Raw genomic sequence first — 19705 nt, forward strand, 5'->3', positions numbered from 1 at the left:
TCTTCAGGCTTTCACTGCCACTTTGTGTTGTCAGTTGTGTGTTCATACATAATGTGTGTCGTCATCAGGATAGGGATTTGAAAAAAAAAAAAAAAAGGATAGGGATTTGGGTTGGTTGGTGGAGCTGTAGCTTAAAGTTTACTGGTAATTATGTGACAATACATTCAGATCATGTTACGGGTCAACACAAACGTAATGCAGAGTAGTGTAATGAATGAAATAATCAATTTTCCAATGAGTAATAAATAACGTTCGGCGTTACTCAACAAAATGGAAAAAAAAGTCATGTGGAATATGTTACTTTTTTTAAGGAACAGCGCCATCACTGGTCATATCTGGGATAGGTGGTTGGATGTGACAAGGTGTTACATGAAAGATCTCCTTTTTACCTATTTTTTGGTGCAGGGTTAATCTTCTAGAATTACATGAAGTTTGTTAGGTTTGAAATGACACTGAAAAAGCAAAAAATAAAATAAAAATAATTTATATATATATATATATATATATATATATATTAGGGGTGCAACGATACACAAAATTCACGGTTCAGTTCGATACTTTGGTGTCACGGTTCGATATTTTTTCGATAGAAAAAAATGTTCATGCCTTTTTAATTTGTCATTTATTAAAATTATAAATATATATTTAACTCAAAAGTAGTTTTTGAATTTAATGATGCTGAAACAGCAAAATAATAATAATTTAAAAATCTATCTGATGGTGGAATCACTCATCTTTGGAAAAGAGAGTTTATTACAGAGAAATGTCTCTTTACAAAATAAAAGCTATACTATACGCTTCTTCTGGGCTATATTCTCAGCAGCATATTAAACATATCAGGTCCCCATAAGGAGAATCCTGTGCTAACGGCTGTCTAAAGGACTCGGGTAAAGTTTGTAGCATGCGTGCTTGTTGTTTTTGTCTGCTTCCACTTGTCTTTGCACTAGGATGATGTCGGCGTAAATGTGCAGTCATATTTGTTGTGTTCCCACTAGTGCTGTCAGCGTTAATCTCGTTAAAATGACATTAACGCCATAACGCAGCAAATCTCCGTTAACGAGTTACGGCGGATCGCCCCGTGCGTGGGGCTGGACGGCGTCAACAAGCTAACTGCGCTAACGCACTAGTTCCCACCAATTGAGATACATACTGTTTTACTTTTGTCCATGACGCGCTTACCATCAGGGTCATGCTTCACATGAAAACCAAGATAGTTCCAAACGCCAGATCTGAATGAGGGTGGGGGAGGCTCAATTTCGGGTAGCGTTGAGGCAGTTGCCATGTTACAACGAGCTTAGCTTCTGTCTTGCTAGCTTGCGCTGCGCTCAGTGGATCTGCACTCGACAGTGTAGCCTAGGCGGGCGGAGTAGTCGAACGCAGATTCACTGAGCACTCAACACAGACAGCATCGTCAGAAGAAAAGTTGATAAAATAAATAAAAAAAATTGTTCGATACACATGCGTACCAAACCGAAAGCACTGTATCGAACGGTTCAATATCGATACGAGTATTGTTGCACCCCTAATATATATCTATATAGAGCTAAAGGGGTCAGGTAGGACAAACGTATTGATTTTTCATGGGGTGACCCATTCAGCTTGACTTACCAACAAGTTACCAACAACTGAATATAAGATGTTCCATTTCTAATAATGTTTATTTAAATTTTTGGTTCTTCATAACAGCTGTACGAAATATAAAAAATACAATATAATACAATATATGCAAAGCAGTTCATCGTCCACTCAGAGTTTATTTGGTTTCCGAAAACTTGAAGGCAACGGGACCATCGGGAGATGTTGGAGAGCATGCCGAAAGCACGGTGAGAGCAGGTGAGGAGGCGGAGATTGATGTGGAGTTCACCGTCTGTGGCACGACCAGATTGCGATATGGGCAGCCTGAATCGTAGATAAGCCTCAACACGTCCTGACGGAAACGCACACCTACCAGGGCGTAGAGGATAGGGTTGAGGCAACAGCGGGTGTACGCCAGCGTGCAGGTGATGTACTCCAACATCAGACCACAGAACGGGCCAAACATTTTGCGACACAGCACCGCAGTGTATGGCAGCTGGAATACCAGAAAAACCAGCACCAGGGCAACCATCAGCTTCAGTGTACGCTGCCGTTGCCATTGCTTCCCTCGCCGATGTGCGTGCCCTTCCCACAGCACTCGAGCAATCGAAGTGTAGCTTGCCACCATAATGGCGAGGGACAGGCAGAAGATGGTGATGATCACGCCACTGGGAACCAGTCTTATTTGACCACTTACTTGCATGACACAGTACGCTTCAGTTTTGTTGCTTGAATTCCCAGAGAAGCTGTTTGAAACCCCCGAGAAGCAGATTTCAGGGATGCTTAGAGCCACTGCAACAAGCCATACCCCCACAGCAGTGAGCTTCCCAGCTTTTAGGATTTGGCTGCGCAGCCTGAGCATTTCCTGCGCTCGTGCTACTACCATGTAGCGGTCGACACTGATGCATGCCAGTAGCAGCAGCCCGCTGTATGTGTTGATGGCGTAGGTTGCACGCATGATCTTGCAGAGATGATAGGAGAAAATCCAACCCTGGTGAGTGTCAATGGCCTGCAATGGGAGTGTGAGGAGCAGGAGGAGGTCAGCCAGCGCCAGGTGGAACAGGAAGACATCGGTCATGGAACGAAGTCGAAAGCGGCGGTAGAGAGCAAAGGTGGCGATCACCAGGGAGTTTCCTGCAACGCCAAGCAGGAAGATGGCGGTGAAAGCGCAAGCTTGGAAGGTTTTGATGACGTCCTCCTGGTGGTCATCAGCTTCACACCAGTCTTCATTGTCAGGATAATCTTCGGAATATGAGTCATTAATTATATTCAAGAAGTCATATTCTGTAGTAAAGTCAGGCATTGCTGTTGGAGAAAATAAAACTTGTAAGTCAAAGAATTATTAAAATAAATAAATAAATACTATTGGTGATCCTCAGCATTTCCCCTACACTGTGGGCACTTTAACTTTCACACGTAATTTGGGGCTAACTGTATCATTTAAGCCTAAAGTATCCCAGTATCACATGCGGTCCCTAGGGAAAAAATAATTGCCCACATCTGCTCTTGGAGCAACAAGAGGCTGACATTTTTTGCCTTTCAGTAAATCAACTTGAAAACTAGCAAACAGATTGGAATAAACTGGGCTCAGACACACTCTGTGGCCACCACCAGGTCAGGATTATATTTGGTTTGTGACTGTAAGACTGACACTTATTATGACAGATTAATAAGGACATGTTTGGAAAGACCCAATCAATAGTATACATGTCAGCAGACATGTATACTATTGATTGGGTCTTTCCAAAAGGCCCTTCAGTACATTAGCTTATTTCCTGATATTACAGGAAATTTACGGTCATATGTTGATTCCTGTAGTCGCTGCTGTTCTTATAGCCTGTATGCATTCAATTTCTAAATGTTTGTTCATCAAGTGAGTTATTCTGCTTACTCTTGTCAGTAATTATGTACACAAACTACAACCAGAAAGCTGGTTACTAAACAGCTGCTCTGACTTGTGGTTTTTGTCTCCTCCCTCTATTATTTGTAGCTGCACCACTGCAACATTTATTAACATTTATCTAAGCAGGAAGTGAAACTCATGCAAAGAAGATTTCTAATCTTTTTTGCATGAGGGTGCTGGGCTAAGACAGAGTTTCAGGAGAAAACCTGCCCAAGCATGTCCTCTTATGGATCCAGGACCCTCTTGTGAAGCAGCTAACGACAATGTGCTGCTTGAAAAACTCCCCCCATTATGAGTTGTGTTTCCTTTCATATAGTAGAGGGCACATCTCAACTATTCACTGATAACACCCCAACAGCTGCAGGGCCATGTCATTTCAGGCCATGATATTAAGCTTTAATAAAGAGTAAGCAAGCATGGAGTTGAGTGCAACGGCAACATATAACTAAAGATTGGACCTGAAATTTTCCTGAACAGACTTTGCCTTCTGCATTTTATTTACAACATAAAGTTAAAGCAGTCAGTTGTGGGCAAATAGACTGCATATGAAAAACTTCCTGCTGTTTTGACATGTCTGTAATGAATGTCTTGAGTCATTCTGTACTTCTCCAAAATGCCACAGAAAGACCAGCTTGCGTGAGTACTTATTATTGTTCAAAAACTGCAGTGCTCCTTTTACATGAAGCCGGGGCTGATTTTGAGCAATGTTTTGCCCTGCACGTCACGATATCAGGAAATACCAACCCCTTTACAATCAGGTTGAAAGTGAGAGATCTGCAGCAAAGCTCTTCAGTCTGACTAGGCGGCTGTGATATTTTAGTCATTTCGTAGCATGTTGCGTGACACTGGCATCAGGTCGTTGGTACAGGGGAAATCGTGGGTAGCTTAAGGTTTACAGATCAGTCAGTGTCGCGTGCTAACAGCCTTTATAGACAGTTTCCACAATCACCTTTTTATCATTTCATCTTCAGCGATGTGCCTGTTTGAACAGGCTGCTCACAATGTTAAGTTTATTACAGCAATCCTGTTTCTTCTCTTAACTTGTCGGTTTGATGGTGGGGATACACATTAAGGTAAGAGGAAAAGGAAAACGTGTAGACGGGCTAGTGTCAGAGGGTTTGGTGCCAGTGTGATTTTCTGCTCTTAAAGTGTGAGTTAGGTGAGGGTTGCAGTTAAATGTGGAATCAGTCAGGATGGGAGTAAAGTTTTCAATACTCGAAATAATGTAAGTCATGTGCAATACTTAACAGAAAATCTCCCTTATTAGAAACGTCTGGGCGAATGGAGATGTCTGACATACAGAACACTATAATTTGTTAGCAATATTAGCTCTCTCTAGTTCATACAGGGTCAGGGTTGAAAGAAAAAGCCTGCATTAATAACCTTGTCATGTGTAATTTAATAAAATAAGAAAAACTTTCCCCTTTCTGCACACTAATTTGTTCTAGTAGATGTGTTTTTTCCGCATTTAACTACTTAAAAACATAATCTAGTAATACACGTAAATTAAAGCGTTTAACAGCACTGACCGCTAAAAGTAAGGTTTGCAAGCTGCTTACTTTAAATATCGCTCTCTAACGATGGACAAAGGAGCGGACTTGGATATATTCCTGGTCCATGCTAATTCATATTCTACGTATGTGTTTATATAAGACAGCATTTTATAAATATTATAAAATATACAAAACATTACTGTGCATTTCAATGCCTGGGTTAACACTCATAACAGCACTTTGCGTGCCACTGATTGTTCGTCTTCTCTGACTTTGACACGTCAGCCTTCAATCTGCCTTTGAGCTAATTCTTTTCTCAGTAGTGGGCTTACTCTGTAAATGCATAAAAGACAAATTATATATATCGCAACATTTATGGTTTAAAAATTTTGATTCAATTTAAAAGACTAAAATCTGAAGAACTTGGACATCCAAAAGACTGTTTTGTAAACATTGGGATGTGGGTTTCTTGGCACATTAGAGGCGTTAAATTCATCCCTTTATTTCAGATTTTAGTCATGGAAGCACCAGATATAACACAGCAGTACTTTTTGCTGCTTTTTCAATTTGCTACTGATTTTCTTTATGTTGATGAGGCGATGAAGACTTCACGTCTAAATAAAAAGAATTATGGGCAACGTTCCTAAACTTTAATGTTAAATTAAAAAGTAAAACAAAAAATTTGGGTTTTTTTCTTTTTGGTTTTAAGGCTTATCAAATTCTTGTTTATAAATTTTTAAAAACAATGCAATGTTCAACACGGATATACTTTTATCCGCAAAGGATGTGCAGCATTTGTGCCGCTGCTACAGCTATTTGTCTACAAATGGCTTGTCATGAAATATTTAGAGAAGAATAATTATTTTTTGGGTGGATTTTAAACAAACTGAAACATTTTTCTTGCTGTTGCACTTTGCATTTTAAAAAACAAGACATTTATATTGGTCATGGATTTTTCCCTGATTCAGTTTGAACTCTAAATATGTTTTGCACTAAAATTATTATTTTTAATCTTTATTAACAACAACAGAATACTGTGCCTTACGTCACAATATCAGGAAACTTTTACCTCCTCTTACAATCAACCTGAAAGTGAGAACAACCCCACCAAACTCAAAAATGCTTTATTTGAGTAGGCAGGCGTTGTTATATTTCACACATTTTCATGTCGGCCTGCAGCTTTCAAGAGCCAGTTTCATATTTTTATCATCAGTGTAGCAAATAAGAATACTATATTTTTAACTGAAGCATACATCTTTCTAATAGCATTGTGACGGAGTAAACCCCCAGCTTATGCTTTACAATTTACAGTCACTTCTATGGTTAGGGAGAAATAATTCTGACAATTTGGTAGTCATACCTTTGGTATAGTTTTCACAAATCAAGTGATTATGAGTCATATGTGGCTGCAGATTTGTTATGAACCACAACCACACTCCCAGACATTTCAACTTGGTGGATTTTTCACAGCAAACTGATTAAAATCACTAAATTTGGTTCTTTGTAAAGTTACTGTTACATATATGCATCTGCACATCAAAACATGTGAAAGCATTGTCTTTTAGCTTACATTTTGCATTTTTTTTTTATAGTTACGTGTCTTAGAGCCCTTACCTGTACTATTAGAGGTGTTGAGCATGTCCTTGGTGCTCCTCCTGTGGCAGTTGGAGAGATCAGTGAAACTCTCATGTTTAAAAACACGCCTTTGGGTAAACCTTAACCAATGAAACACACTCTGTGTTTTGCTGACCTCGCCGTACCCCAGCTGTTTGTTTCCTCAGGAGGATGTGAACCGACTGTGATGATTCACATAGATCTTTATGGTACCTTGGCTTTATTAAAACAGTGCAATCAAGATAAATCATTAGAATGGGTTTTGCCTATCAGTGCTTTGTTCTCTCATACAAAGTCGACTCCCTAGCATGCTGTGGCTTCTTTCTGTTCTCTTTTATTCACTTATATATGCAGCTTATTTCAATAAATGCTCATTCAGCTCTAAATTAAAATAAAATATATAAAAGCTCAATGAAGCTTCTGTTTTGAAAATCTGTGTATGATCATGTTGAATCATCCTGATAGTAGGTTAGTAGAGAAAAAAATAATGTGAATTGGCCTTTTTAGATACAGGTTATTTCCCAAAATTTGTCTTTGTTCTTGTTATAGATTGAATATTACAATGCATTTTGCTGTAGGTTCAACTGGCAGGTCAAACGTAACAAACCACATCTTGGGGCGTGACTGCATACTGGTGCCAGGACCAGTTCATAACCTCTGCCTGCTTCGTTTCGAGAGTTTATGATCATTTGAGGACCCTGGCCACATAAGTCTCTCAACTTGTGAACTCAGTCAAGCATTTTTTCTCAAACCAAACTCAGAGTCATCCCTCGTGAGACCAAAGGTTCTCTGTGTAACCACCACAGAACCGTTATTATTGACACCTTAAGACATGAGATCAACTGTCAGTCAGCTAAAAAAGTGATGAGCCACAAGACTCCGTGCATGTTGGATGATGTTATGTACGTTGTACATCGACTGCTATATATATATATATATATAGGTTATACCAAGAGCATTGGTTGTCGACGAGGTGGTAAAGGAAGATGACCAAAAACAAAACTGGGGGTTTTAGAAATTTCATCAGACATAAATACTGATTACTGTAAAAGTTTTGCCTTCTTACCAAAACCAAAACATTAACAAAGGTATAGAGTTTACTGTGAAAGGAAAAAATGTTTCATTTCTGGTTTGCGTCCCACTTTTCACTGCAGCTTGATGAGTAGTTTGCAAGCGTTTATAGACAAGTTAGCATCTTCCATACTGATGATCCCAGCAACCTGTAGGTGACTAAAGTAATTGTAAGGAGGTTCTCAGGACAGCACTGTATGCCTCTTTGTTTGACATTAGCAACCTCCCGCAACCACTCATAACTATTCAGGGAATACCCTTTCCCCCCTCAGTACTGGTGGTTGCAGGAGGGTTTTAGGCCTACGTGACCGAGGCCTAAAAACGTACGTGGCACTGCTACCTGCTCTGGAAATGCCCCTGCTTTATCCCCGAGTACAAAGTGATTAGACCTGATGAATGCTGCATAGCCAAGTTACAGCTAGCTGATCTAGCATTGTCATTGCCCACCGAAATAAATAATCAGCAATTATTCCAAGCAAAAGTTATAATCAATATTCACTGGGAACTAGTCTACTTTTCTTCAAAGATCACTGTAATTTCCAAATGACTGTTCATAGTTTCGAAAAGCTCATTTGCTTTTCCTAACACAACTACCTCATTCTCATTGGATAATGACCTGCAATTAACAACTCATTAGCCAAATACGCCACATAAATTTACCTCACTTTAAAGGTTACAGCTTTGCTTCTTTGTTATATACCATCTAATATAAATTATCATGGACCACATCAGCTGGTAAAATAATATGAGAAGCTGTCCAATAAGCATTTGCAATTGTTTAGAATTTTGCTACTAATAATATTAGCAAAAACGAAAGTTTTAGCCAGCTAGCTAGAATTTAGCTTATGCTACATGACTCTTCAGCATGTTCTAGTGTTAAATCTTTTGTATCTTATTTCGATACATGATAGCAGAGTATGTTTAAAGTATGTTGTATCCAAACGACTTTTCAATTCTCGGGCTTTGACTCATCAGTCTTCAGTCTGCCTTTCATGTTTTCCAAAAGTTGTTTAAGACAAAATATATTTCTCTGCACCTCTTCCTAAAACAAAATTTACATTTTAAATTTATATTAAATGTAAAGACAATCAACATGCCCAAAATACAAATTTGCAATTACGTTTTGTTTTTTGAAAGTTGTTACTTCAAGTGGTTTCAGAACCACCAGAAGTTTCGTATTCAAACTTTGTGTTGAAGTTTCATGTTCAACCTAATATTTCAGATTTTAGTCATGAAAGCACTAACAACAAATACAAGTGATTTTTATTCAGTTGTTTTAGATCATAGATTAGCAACTAGATCATATTGTGCACAGTAATGGAGTCTTCTCTGGGTTATTTATTGAATAAAACTTTTAAAGACAACCCTTTGAAGCACGCGGAGTCTAATTTTCAGTCCTCGTAGTTTCCCTGAGTGAAGGTGTGATACTTAGAAAGTGATAGGCCTTATTGTGGTCCTTGACATAGCTAGTCTGATTATCTAATATAGAAGAATATTCAGACATTTTGCAAAAGTAAACATGTCTCATAGATAGACGTTTGTTTAGATGCATAGATATGTTGCAACTGCAATGCAACAAAGGTAACACAGAGTGGCGCAGACTATGAAAGCAATCACTGGCTTCTGTTTGTTTGTTAAAACCTGGGGGAAACAGACAAACACTGTATATTGTTCCAGTGAGCAACACGATGTGCAAATTTTTCACCGCTAACCATTGGTCCCACAGAACCACAGTCTTTGACCCACTTTTAATTTGTTGTAATTTGGTCACCCTAGCCATGCCATTTACACAGCTTAACTCCTACCCTTTATTTCAGTATCGATGCATTTGATGCTTTAGGTTAGCAAGACGTTCAGTGGAAATTTTGTAGGCCAAATGGAGAAGTTTGCATTGTGCTGCACTGTACCAGTGCAAATGAAGAAATGCCAAAGCTCATGCTGCTGTAAAATCTAAATCTTCTGAATTATGTGTAAGTAAAGTAGGATAAATAAATGAAGTCAATATTGACATTACAAAATAACCCCTAATGTGCGCTTGCATCCATTATTCCAAATGACGTCAGGCTGCAACATCATTAACTCCATTCTGGACTCGAGCTGCTCTAGAATCCAATTAAGCAGTATTACCAGTTTAATTACGTTTCCCATCATTCGAGAAATGGGTCAGATCAACTGACTGATTTAAATGTGCAGGAACGCATATTTATACGGGTATGCAAAACTAGTTGTCTGATCGCTGTGGAGGCGTTAACAGCGATTAGACCACAGCGTTTGCTTTGCAGGCCATGAGAAAGTTGTACAATAGGTTTCTCTGCACTGTTTCTGCTGATGGGAACTTGTTGGCATGTTGACAGCTGAGCTCGCACATTGTCAATCCTTAATCCTCAGTGTGGTTTAGTTAACTTCTGATTGCAAACCTCCATGCATGTTTGTACGTGTGGTTGGTGCAAACGATGTGAAAGTGGTGACCTACTACTCAACCTGTGAACAACCTCTCAACAGTCATTGGCTCGTTTTTCTTCACTTCCAACTTTTGAATTTGCATATCTGAAGAACTTTATATCTTTTTCACCAATGATATCCGACCAGTAATTGTAAAAAAATTCTCAATTTAACTTGTCTTTAAATATAGGTCTTTAAAGACAGGTCTAGTCAAGTGCTTGGCGATGTGACAATAAGGGTCAATAAATGACTACGATCTACCAAAAATCGAAAGGAAAACATTTTCAGTCTCACTTTGAAAAAGTGAACATTTAATTGTCTGTTACTGTGTTATAATAAGATCTACACCATGTCAGTGTGTAACATGTGCAAATTTTCATTGGTTTATATTTTTTGAAGACCATTAACAAGTTTGGGATCCCAACAACTGCCTGTAGCTAAGCAGCTAAGTGTGTCAACTGAGTCTCATAATTTACTATGCATTTAAAAAAAAATCGTAACATCATCACATAACAATAACCTTCCAATAACAAAATAATATTAAGTGCAGTGTTGACTTTGGATAATTTAGACATTAATGGATTATTAGAATACAATTATGGCAAAATTCAGTGTTTGTATATATATATAAAACAATTTCCTCCAAAACCAGCAGATTTCCAGGTATCACCGTTGGTCTTTTATGTCTAGCTTTTCAAAGCTTCAAAACATTATATTTTCATGTTATTATTACATTATTATTTATTTTAATGAATAACTAATGAATTGTTCCTGACCTCATCAGCAATCACTAATATTTATTATAAACTTTCTAAATTTTTAAAGGCCGACATCATCCCTTTTATAAAAGTAAGTCACTGTCATGCTGCTAAACTGCCTTGAAAAATTCTGCAGGTAAATGTGTGTAAGACATATTTGTAGTTTATTAAAATTGGCACGCATAAAGAAAATACATTACTAAATGAGTCAATCCTGGTTTTATCACGTGTGAAATATTTCAGTGATACGAACCTATTTTACAAGAATAAGACCTCCATAAGCTGACTGACCTTGTGATTCCTCACAGTGATATAAGTACAGATAAATCTCTCTGGAGGATTCAACAAATGTAAAGGTGGAGAAACAGAAACAGGCATCTTCAGAGTGGATTTCAAGTTATAAAACGATGTTAAAGTCTCAGTTTTATTTTTATCACATCTGTTATTTTCTACAATGATAGATTGATTGATCCACAAAAGGCGCAGTATACGATGTTCCTAAAGAAACTGTAAAAACGTAACCTTCAACATATTTTATTAGAAAAAGACTTTTTTAAACCTTTTTTTTCTTTGCATTTTTTCTTTGTATTCTTTAAGGCTGTGATGTTTTATTATAAATCACTCTGTGTTTGTGTTTTTTACTATAACTTTACCTATCATACAGCCATGTTATTAAATTGAATTAGCTTCTACAGGTGCCCCTAATGAAGAACTACACAGTGTTTAAGCACACATGCAGCTACAGTATTCTCTATGACAGCAGTTCAAATGTTCCATTTTTAATGTGACAACTACTGATAGAAACACTGTGACAAATGCTGATATGGCATGTTTAGCACTGCATAATTAGCCCATACTATATTATTCTGCAGTTTTATCCGCCAAAAAGCAGCAGTTTAATTCCCCAGACTCTTTTAGGTTTGCATGCCTTTCATTAAACTTTGATTGTATTTTTAAATACACTCTTGCTGAAAAAAATGCACTCTTGCTGAAACACAGATATCAGTTATTAAAAATTAACATTTTTGTGCCGCAACTGAAAAACAGCCATGCAGTGAGGCTGAACTGTCTTCGGTCTGAAGCGTAATTCTGAAACTAAGAAAAGGATCAGTAGGTGAGAAGAGCGATAAAGCGTGAGTCTTAGGTTCTGACTTAGTCCTGCAGGTTTGTCTGGGTATCATAATTGTTGTTTTATGTCTAACTTTGCTAGACAATTAGAATTTTTTTTTCTTTTCATGTTGTCTGTAATTCAGATTACTCTTTGCATTTCTTTTTGTGAGTAATGTTATTTATCATTTAATCTGGAGATTATTTATTTTGATCATCTGATAAAGTCCAATGTTTTATCCTCGGATATCTTCCTCTGCCCAACTGAATCATCATTTCAGTAAACTGTACATAATGAAATGGCACGTAATGCAATGATGCCTTTTAATTTGTACACAGCACAGAAACTACTCTTAATTCTGTTCACACTCTTTAAAGGATACTCAATAGATCATTTCTCACCTCTGACCTCAAAACATCACGTGGTGACTTTATAGTCTGTGCTACTTAAAATTGCACACATGTTTACAGCAAACCTGAAAAATATGTTCCATTTATTTCTTGCACTACATCATTTTCTATGCACAGCTGTTTATATAGTCATGTCAACGCTGCCGCAACAGACACACACACACACGCGTTATATGTACTGCACTGTGAAATGTCATGTTGTTCAGGTTTATATAGCACATTTAAGGTGTGAATGTATCAAATGTTCTGCAAGTTGAAACTAGCAAGACTATTACAGTTAACTAAAACAAAACTAAGGTGTGAAAAGACAGTAGTTCCCATAAACGACAAAGCAAAAACAAAGCAAACATTTGACATTAAGAAAGAAACTATCTTTTACAATAAAATGAAAATGTACCAGAAATTTCTTATTTACTCAAATTTGTTGTTCCAACAGGCCAGAGGAAGAATTTGTGAATTTGTTTACTGAAACTGAGGTCTACATAACAAAATCTGCTGTCTGTGTTTTAATATTTATTATAAAATTCCTCAATTTTTTCCCCACATAGAAGGTCTTGAATAATCAGACCCCATCTTCTGTTAATGACCTTATAGTACTGTATCACCCCATTAAAGCACTTTGCTCTCAGATTGTAGGCTTACTTGTTTTTCTTTTTTGATAAAGCATACAGTTAGGGCTGGATCAGGTGACCCTTAGTTACACGGCTGTGGGATTCCCATGATGCATTGTGTTCCTCTTCTTCGCTCACCTTTTGTCACTCACTATGTGTTTAAACACCTCCCTGCATTTAAATATTATTCATCTCTGCCTCTCTTCCACAGCATTTCTTTGTCCTGTCTTCCTAACCTCGACTCCAACCAGTCACAGCAGATGCCCGCCCCTCCCTGAGCCTGGTTCTACTGGAGGTTTCTTCCTATTATCGCACTATATAAATAAAACTGAACTTGAAAGAAATTGAAATATTTCACTGATAGGCCCATTTCATAGAAATGCTTCTACAGGTGCCGCTAATGTAGAACTACGGAGTGTTTCAGCACACATAAAGCCAATTTTACATTTGAACACTACAGTATTCTCTATGATAGCAGTTCTGTGAGGTAAGTAGTACACCAGGACAGCCTGGGCTCAGAATCACGATGATGCTTAGTGCTGCTGCGGACGAAGTAGTCATTTGCTCATTTTAAAAGAAAGGAGGCTCATCTGCTGAGGAGAAGGGTGCAAAACCACAAAACATGAGATATGCAAACTGGCAGCTATTGAGCTGCTTCTACTTTTATCTAAATAAAGTCTTTGATCACTAACTAGAAAAACTGCTTCCTTTTTCCACTGCATGTGAATGAGTCCAGCATCAAAAGGGCTTTAAAATTCTGCCCAATGAAAGTGTACTGTGGCTTTATTATGGAAATAATAAAACAAAACACAAACGCCAGACACCCTGTGACCCTGATAGGCATAAGAAGAGAATGGGTGGATAGTACAACACACTGATTTTGTGATGTTTTTTTGGTAAATGTGTGTTCGTTTTGCACGCTGTTTCCAATGCTCACTGTCTATTTGTGTCCTCTGAGTACCTCCTACAGTGTAGTAGTCTGCAGTGGTTTATTTGATGTGTGGGAGGGTTACAGATAGTTTTTTCTAAACCCTCACGTGTGTTTTATGAGTCAATCTTTGTCACCTACAGACGTTCTCCATCAGTGTTTTTAAGATGTTCAGTCATCCGTGAAAGACTTTCAACTGCATGAAACTGCGTGACAGGTGCTGTGCAGATAAAGCCTGTAACACAATAATAAAGAATACTTTCACAGAAAAGTTGTGTTTGTGGTGATTTTTTTAAATTATGTATATACGTACAAAAGGGAAACTTTAGAACTCAGTTCTAGCTTCATATGTCCTTTAAGGACTCTACTATAGCAGCTTTTGCAGGATTCACAATTTAGAAGAGTTCATCCTCTGTCTGAAACAACCTTTTTTAGCTCCTCCCCCTTTAAGGCAAGGCAAGGCAAGGCAAGTTTATTTGTATAGCACAATTCAACAACAAGGTGATTCAAAGTGCTTTACAGAGACATTAGAAACAAGAACAAATAAAAAGCATGATTTAAAATTGAATAAAACAAGCAAATAAACTAACTAACTAATTAACAAACAAACAAACAAACAAAACAGCATATAAAATCAAAACAGATAAAATCAGAACAGTAGATAAAATCAGTAGTTAAATGTAAGTTTTGAAATTTAAGCTTAAAGTGTGGATTTGGTGCTTTATTCAAATGCAGCTGAGAACAGGTGAGTCTTCAACCTGGATTTAAATAAACTGAGTGTTTCAGCTGATCTGAGGCTTTCTGGGAGTTTGTTCCAGATATAAGGAGCATAAAAGCTGAATGCAGCTTCTCCGTGTCTGGTTCTGACTCTGGGAACTGATAAAAGACCGGATCCAGATGACCTGAGGGATCTGGATGGTTCATACTGGGTCAGGAGGTCATTGATGTATTTTGGTCCTAAACCATTCAGAGCTTTATAGGCCAGCATCAGAACTTTAAAGTCTATCCTCTGACGGACAGGCAGCCAGTGTAAAGACCTCAGAGCTGGACTGATGTGGTCCACTTTTTTGGTCTTAGTGAGGACTCGAGCAGCAGAGTTCTGAATGAGCTGTAGTTGTCTGACTGATTTTTTAGGTAGACCTGTAAAGATGCTGTTACAGTAATCAAGCCTACTAAAGATGAATGCATGGACTAGTTTTTCCAGGTCCTGTTGAGACATCAGATCTTTTATCCTTGATATATTCTTGAGGTGATAGTAAGCTGACTTTGTTATTGTCTTAATGTGTTTTTCTAAGTTTAGGTCTGCATCCATCACTACACCCAAATTTCTCGCCTGGTTTGTGGTTTTTAGGTGTATAGATTGAAGTTCTCTGGTGACCTGTAATCGTTTTTCTTTGGCGCCAAAGACTATTACCTCAGTTTGTTTTTGTTTAGCTGGAGAAAATTGTGGCACAACCAGTCATTGATTTCCTCAATGCATTTAAGATCATATTTGATTTGCTACACGTCACAAGTAGAAGATCTGAACACCAGATTGATGGGGTGTCTTGGCTCACAGACAGAGTAGTGTGCCTGGGATAACCCTTTTTAATGATGTCATACAGAGCCAAGAATCAAAGTGTAATAAAGTGTTTGGAGCAGTCTGACAGGTTTGTATGTTTAATATGAGCATTCACCATTACAGGGTTTTTTTTTCATTCATACAGAAATTGTGGGTGCTCCACAAGAGGTTGTGACTTTCAACTAAAGGGAAATCATCCAAAAATACACAACTGTGTATTGAATTCTTAGAAATAACAGGAAACACACTCTCTGCCTTGACAATGTGTCTTAACTATGGTACTTATGCACAACGTCACACCTCCGCCCCCAAGATCTATTTTAAGCCAGAAAATCCTTCATGTTCCCCATATAATTATTTTAAGCAGATACATTTCTTTGATTAGTGGCTTTCACGCATAACCCTTCATGTAGTGTAGAACTACTATTACTAACAAATGAAAATAATAAAATTCAATATGCAATAACAACAGGCCGTTATTAGTGGGTGATGTACATTAAATATAGATATGCATTTATAATGTAGTGTTAGCATTAAAGGAACTTGAATTACATAAAAACTATGTATTAAAAAAAGTGACCACTCATCATATTTCATACTTAGTTCAATCATTTCCTTAATCAATAAAGCTCAAATGCACAATTGTGTTTTTCATGAGTTGAAAATAAATAATCAACATGTTTTTTTTGTTTGTTTACTCAGACATCCTTTATTTGTGTCAGTTTATCTTTCAGTCAAATAATGTAAAGCAGAGTTTTTGTTGTTGTTGTTTTACTCAGGTTGATAAATCAACCACCAAAGACTGACTTTGAAAGATTTCACGCATGTGAAAAGTGACGTGTGGGGAAAAATTGCTTCGAAACACCTGAACGTCTCACTTGCATTTAAGTGGTTTCTTTAAGAAAGGGGGGAAAACAGCTTCACCACATACCAGATTTTCATCTAGTAGAGGGACAGCCTGTGTGGTGTCAGTGAAGACAGTACGTCTAGATGAACATGATTAACTCTGTTACAAGGTTTAACGTGTTAACATGTTAGTTCTGCATATCTTTGTATAACCGATCAGAGTTTTTCTTGGCTTATTAGGGGCCTTTAACAGGTTATTATAAGCACAAATGATCTGCATGATAAACTCACATTTAAGAAAAATTTTATTTCTGTTTATTCCTCTTTGGGAAGGATCAAATGCTCTTTAAAATTATTTTAGTATGCATACAAAACCACGCGTAATAAATATTAGTATCCAGTTACAGTGTGGTAATTTAGCAGGCCCCTGTGATGTATAAATTAGATCGATCAAGCTCTCTTTCCTGCAACTGTTAATCTGAAATCAATCTGACTTTGTTCATTTAACTTGCACTTGTTTGCATTAAGATCCTGGCTTCCTGTAACCTTTAACCTTCACTCTTGTTCATGCTTCCTCAGTCGTTGTCACCTGGCTGGAACTCTGTCTTTGCAGCATTATACACCTGAATAGCACCCTCACTTTTCCTCTTGCTGTCATACTGTGTACCTCAAAACTAGGTTTCTGAAGTACAAAAGCACTGCTTTAAAAACCTGATTGTAACCAGGATGCAGATGTCCATTTAAAACCCTTCGACTGTCCCTTAATGTCTGTCAACAAGCAGCAAACCCCCGAATGCCAGTTTAGTTTCCTGTCTCCGACAAGCCAGCTGAAAAAAACTGACATCCTGCACATTTAATACCACAAAACACAGGAAGTTGTTGTTTTCATACCTCTGTGTGTATCTGTAGTGGGTAAAAGCTTGTCTGTGTGAAATGTAAACTTACTTTCAGGCCGCCTATTTTTCCCAACATCTGGTTAAGTTATCATGACAATATGAGCAATTCAGGTCAATTCAACTCAGTTTTACTTACATCGCACCAAATCACAACAACAGTTGCCTCAAGACATTTTGCATTGTAAAGTGAAGGTAAACTCTACAACAATACTGAGAAAACAACAACATGTCGTGTTAGTAAATAGGTCCAGACAGGCACACAGTTTATGGGTTTCCTGTCTAACATTCATGCTGCACATTCTTCCTGATTCCTGAAAGAAGAAATCCCTTATGAGTGTTTTTTACTAGTCATACATGAAGGATCATGAAGAATCAGGAAATTGGGCTGCCCATTAACTTCCACTGGGAGTCCAGTGGAAGTTAATGGGCAGTCCCAGCACAATTAGAAACTTTGTGACTGCAGCAGGCCTATCATATGTCGATAGGACAGAGTGCATCCAATTACTTAATGCAAAACCAGAATAATATGACTATACAGTCTGCCACCTGACAACATAAAAAAAAATTCATAATTATTTAGTATGACTACTAACTTGGGGTTGTATGGTAAAGACGTACAGGACTGACTGTTAATGACACTCCAGCTCAAACGTCATTACTGAAATGAGTTGTTTATTTCTGGGGTGTTCCACAGGGCTCCATCCTTGGCTCCTTGTTGTTCTCCACTCACATGTCCACCCATAAATAAAGCATTCATTATCATTAAAAAACATCAGAAATAAGTCAGTTCTTTTCTGGTCATAACCAGAGATGGACGCGTTACTGTAATCTGAATACTTTTTTTAAGTAACGAGTAAAGGGAGTAAAGGGATTACTAATTAGATTACCGTTACTTTCCTGTAGGAACGCTGCATTACTGCGTTACTAAAACCGAGACTAAAACCGTGACTAAAACCGGGGTGGTGGTCCCCTTCTTAAAAATGGGGACCACCACCCCGGTCTGCCAGTCCAGGGGTGCCGCCCCTGATCTCCACGCAACATTGCAGAGGCGTGTCAGCCAAGACAGCCCTACAACATCCAGAGCCTTCAGGAACACGGGGTGGACACCAGGGGCTCTGTCACCAAGGACTTGTTTAACTGCCTCAGTGACATCACCCCTGGAAATTGGCGGGTCATCCCCCTCATCCCCAGACTCTGCTTCCTCCTCAGTGGGATTAAGGAGGTCCTCAAAGTATTCCTTCCACCGCCCGACAATTTTCTCAGTTGAAGTCAGCAGCGCTCCACCAGCACTATACACAGTGCAGGTAGAGCACCGCTTTCCCCTCCTGAGTCGCCTGACGGTTTGCCAGAATTTCTTCGAGGCAGTCCAAAAGTCTTTTTCCCTGGCCTCTCCGAACTCCTACCACACCCGAGTTTTTGCTTTGGCCACTGCTTGAGTCGCATCCTGCTTGGCCTGTCGGTACCTGTCAGCTCCTTCCGAAGTCCCACAAGCTAACCAAGCCCAATAGGACTCCTTCTTCAGCCTGGTGGCTCCCTTCACCTCTGGTGTCCACCATTTGGTTCGGGGGTTACCACCATGACAGGCACCAACCACCTTGTGGCCGTAGCTCATTGCAGCAGCTTCGCCAAAGAACATGCTGAACATGGTCCATTCGGTCTCAATGTCCCCAGTCTCCCTTGGAATACTGTTGAAGTTCTGCCGGAGGTGTATGTTGAAGATCTCGCGGACTGGGGCCTCTGCAAGGCATTCCCAGCACACCCTCACTACACGTTTAGGCACGCCGGGTCTGTCCAGTGTCCTCCTCCGCCACCTGATCCAATACACCACCAGGTGGTGATCAGTTGACAGCTTAGCCCCTCTCTTTACCCGACTGCCCAGAACATATGGTCGCAGGTCTGGTGATACGATAACAAAATCGATCATCGACCTGTGGCCTAGGGCGTCCTGGTGCCACGTGCACTTATGGACAGTCTTATGATCGAACAACTCCAGTTTCAACTCCAGACTGAAAGAGAGTCCAGCCCCTCTCCAGGAGGCTGGTTCCAGAGCCCAAGCCATGTGTAGAGGTGAGCCCGACTATATCTAGCCGGTACCTCTCAACCTCACGCACTAACTCAAGCTCCTTCCCCACCAGAGAGGTGACATTCCATGTCCCAATTGCCAGTCTTGGTAGCCGGGGATCAGTCCGCCAGGGCCTCCGCTCCTGGCCACTGCCCAGCACACAATGCACCCAACGGCGCCTCCTGTGGGTGGTGGGCCTGCGGGAGGATGGGCCCATGTCCCCTTTTCGGGCTATGCCCGGTCGGGCCCCATGGACTAAGGCCCGGCCACCAGACACTCGCCCTGAGGCACCCTCCCCGGGCCTGGCTCCAGGGTGGGGCCCCGGTAACCCTATCCCGGGCAGGGTAAACTGTTCCCTTGATGTTTTCCTCATAAGGGTCTTCTGAGAAGTGTCTTATCTTTTCACTTTGAAGCTGGTTTTGTGCTC

The 19705-nt window shown here is 39.2% G+C and overlaps 1 protein-coding gene across 1 annotated transcript; it reads right to left on the reverse strand.

Annotated features, from left to right (window-relative positions):
* Positions 1 to 524: 524 nt before the first annotated feature.
* Positions 525 to 6633, reverse strand: ccr10 (chemokine (C-C motif) receptor 10). Its single transcript, XM_085283448.1, has 2 exons — positions 6586 to 6633; positions 525 to 2880 (listed from the first exon to the last, which is right to left on the reverse strand). The coding sequence occupies exons 1-2, from the start codon at positions 6608 to 6610 to the stop codon at positions 1754 to 1756; spliced, it is 1152 nt and encodes a 383-aa protein (XP_085139574.1). The 5' UTR covers positions 6611 to 6633; the 3' UTR covers positions 525 to 1753.
* Positions 6634 to 19705: the final 13072 nt, after the last annotated feature.

Source organism: Mchenga conophoros, linkage group LG8, assembly GCF_057382185.1.
Source record: "Mchenga conophoros isolate Kocher_MC1m ecotype Shallow Benthic linkage group LG8, M_conophoros_male_GT1.1, whole genome shotgun sequence".
Lineage (NCBI taxonomy): Eukaryota > Metazoa > Chordata > Actinopteri > Cichliformes > Cichlidae > Mchenga > Mchenga conophoros.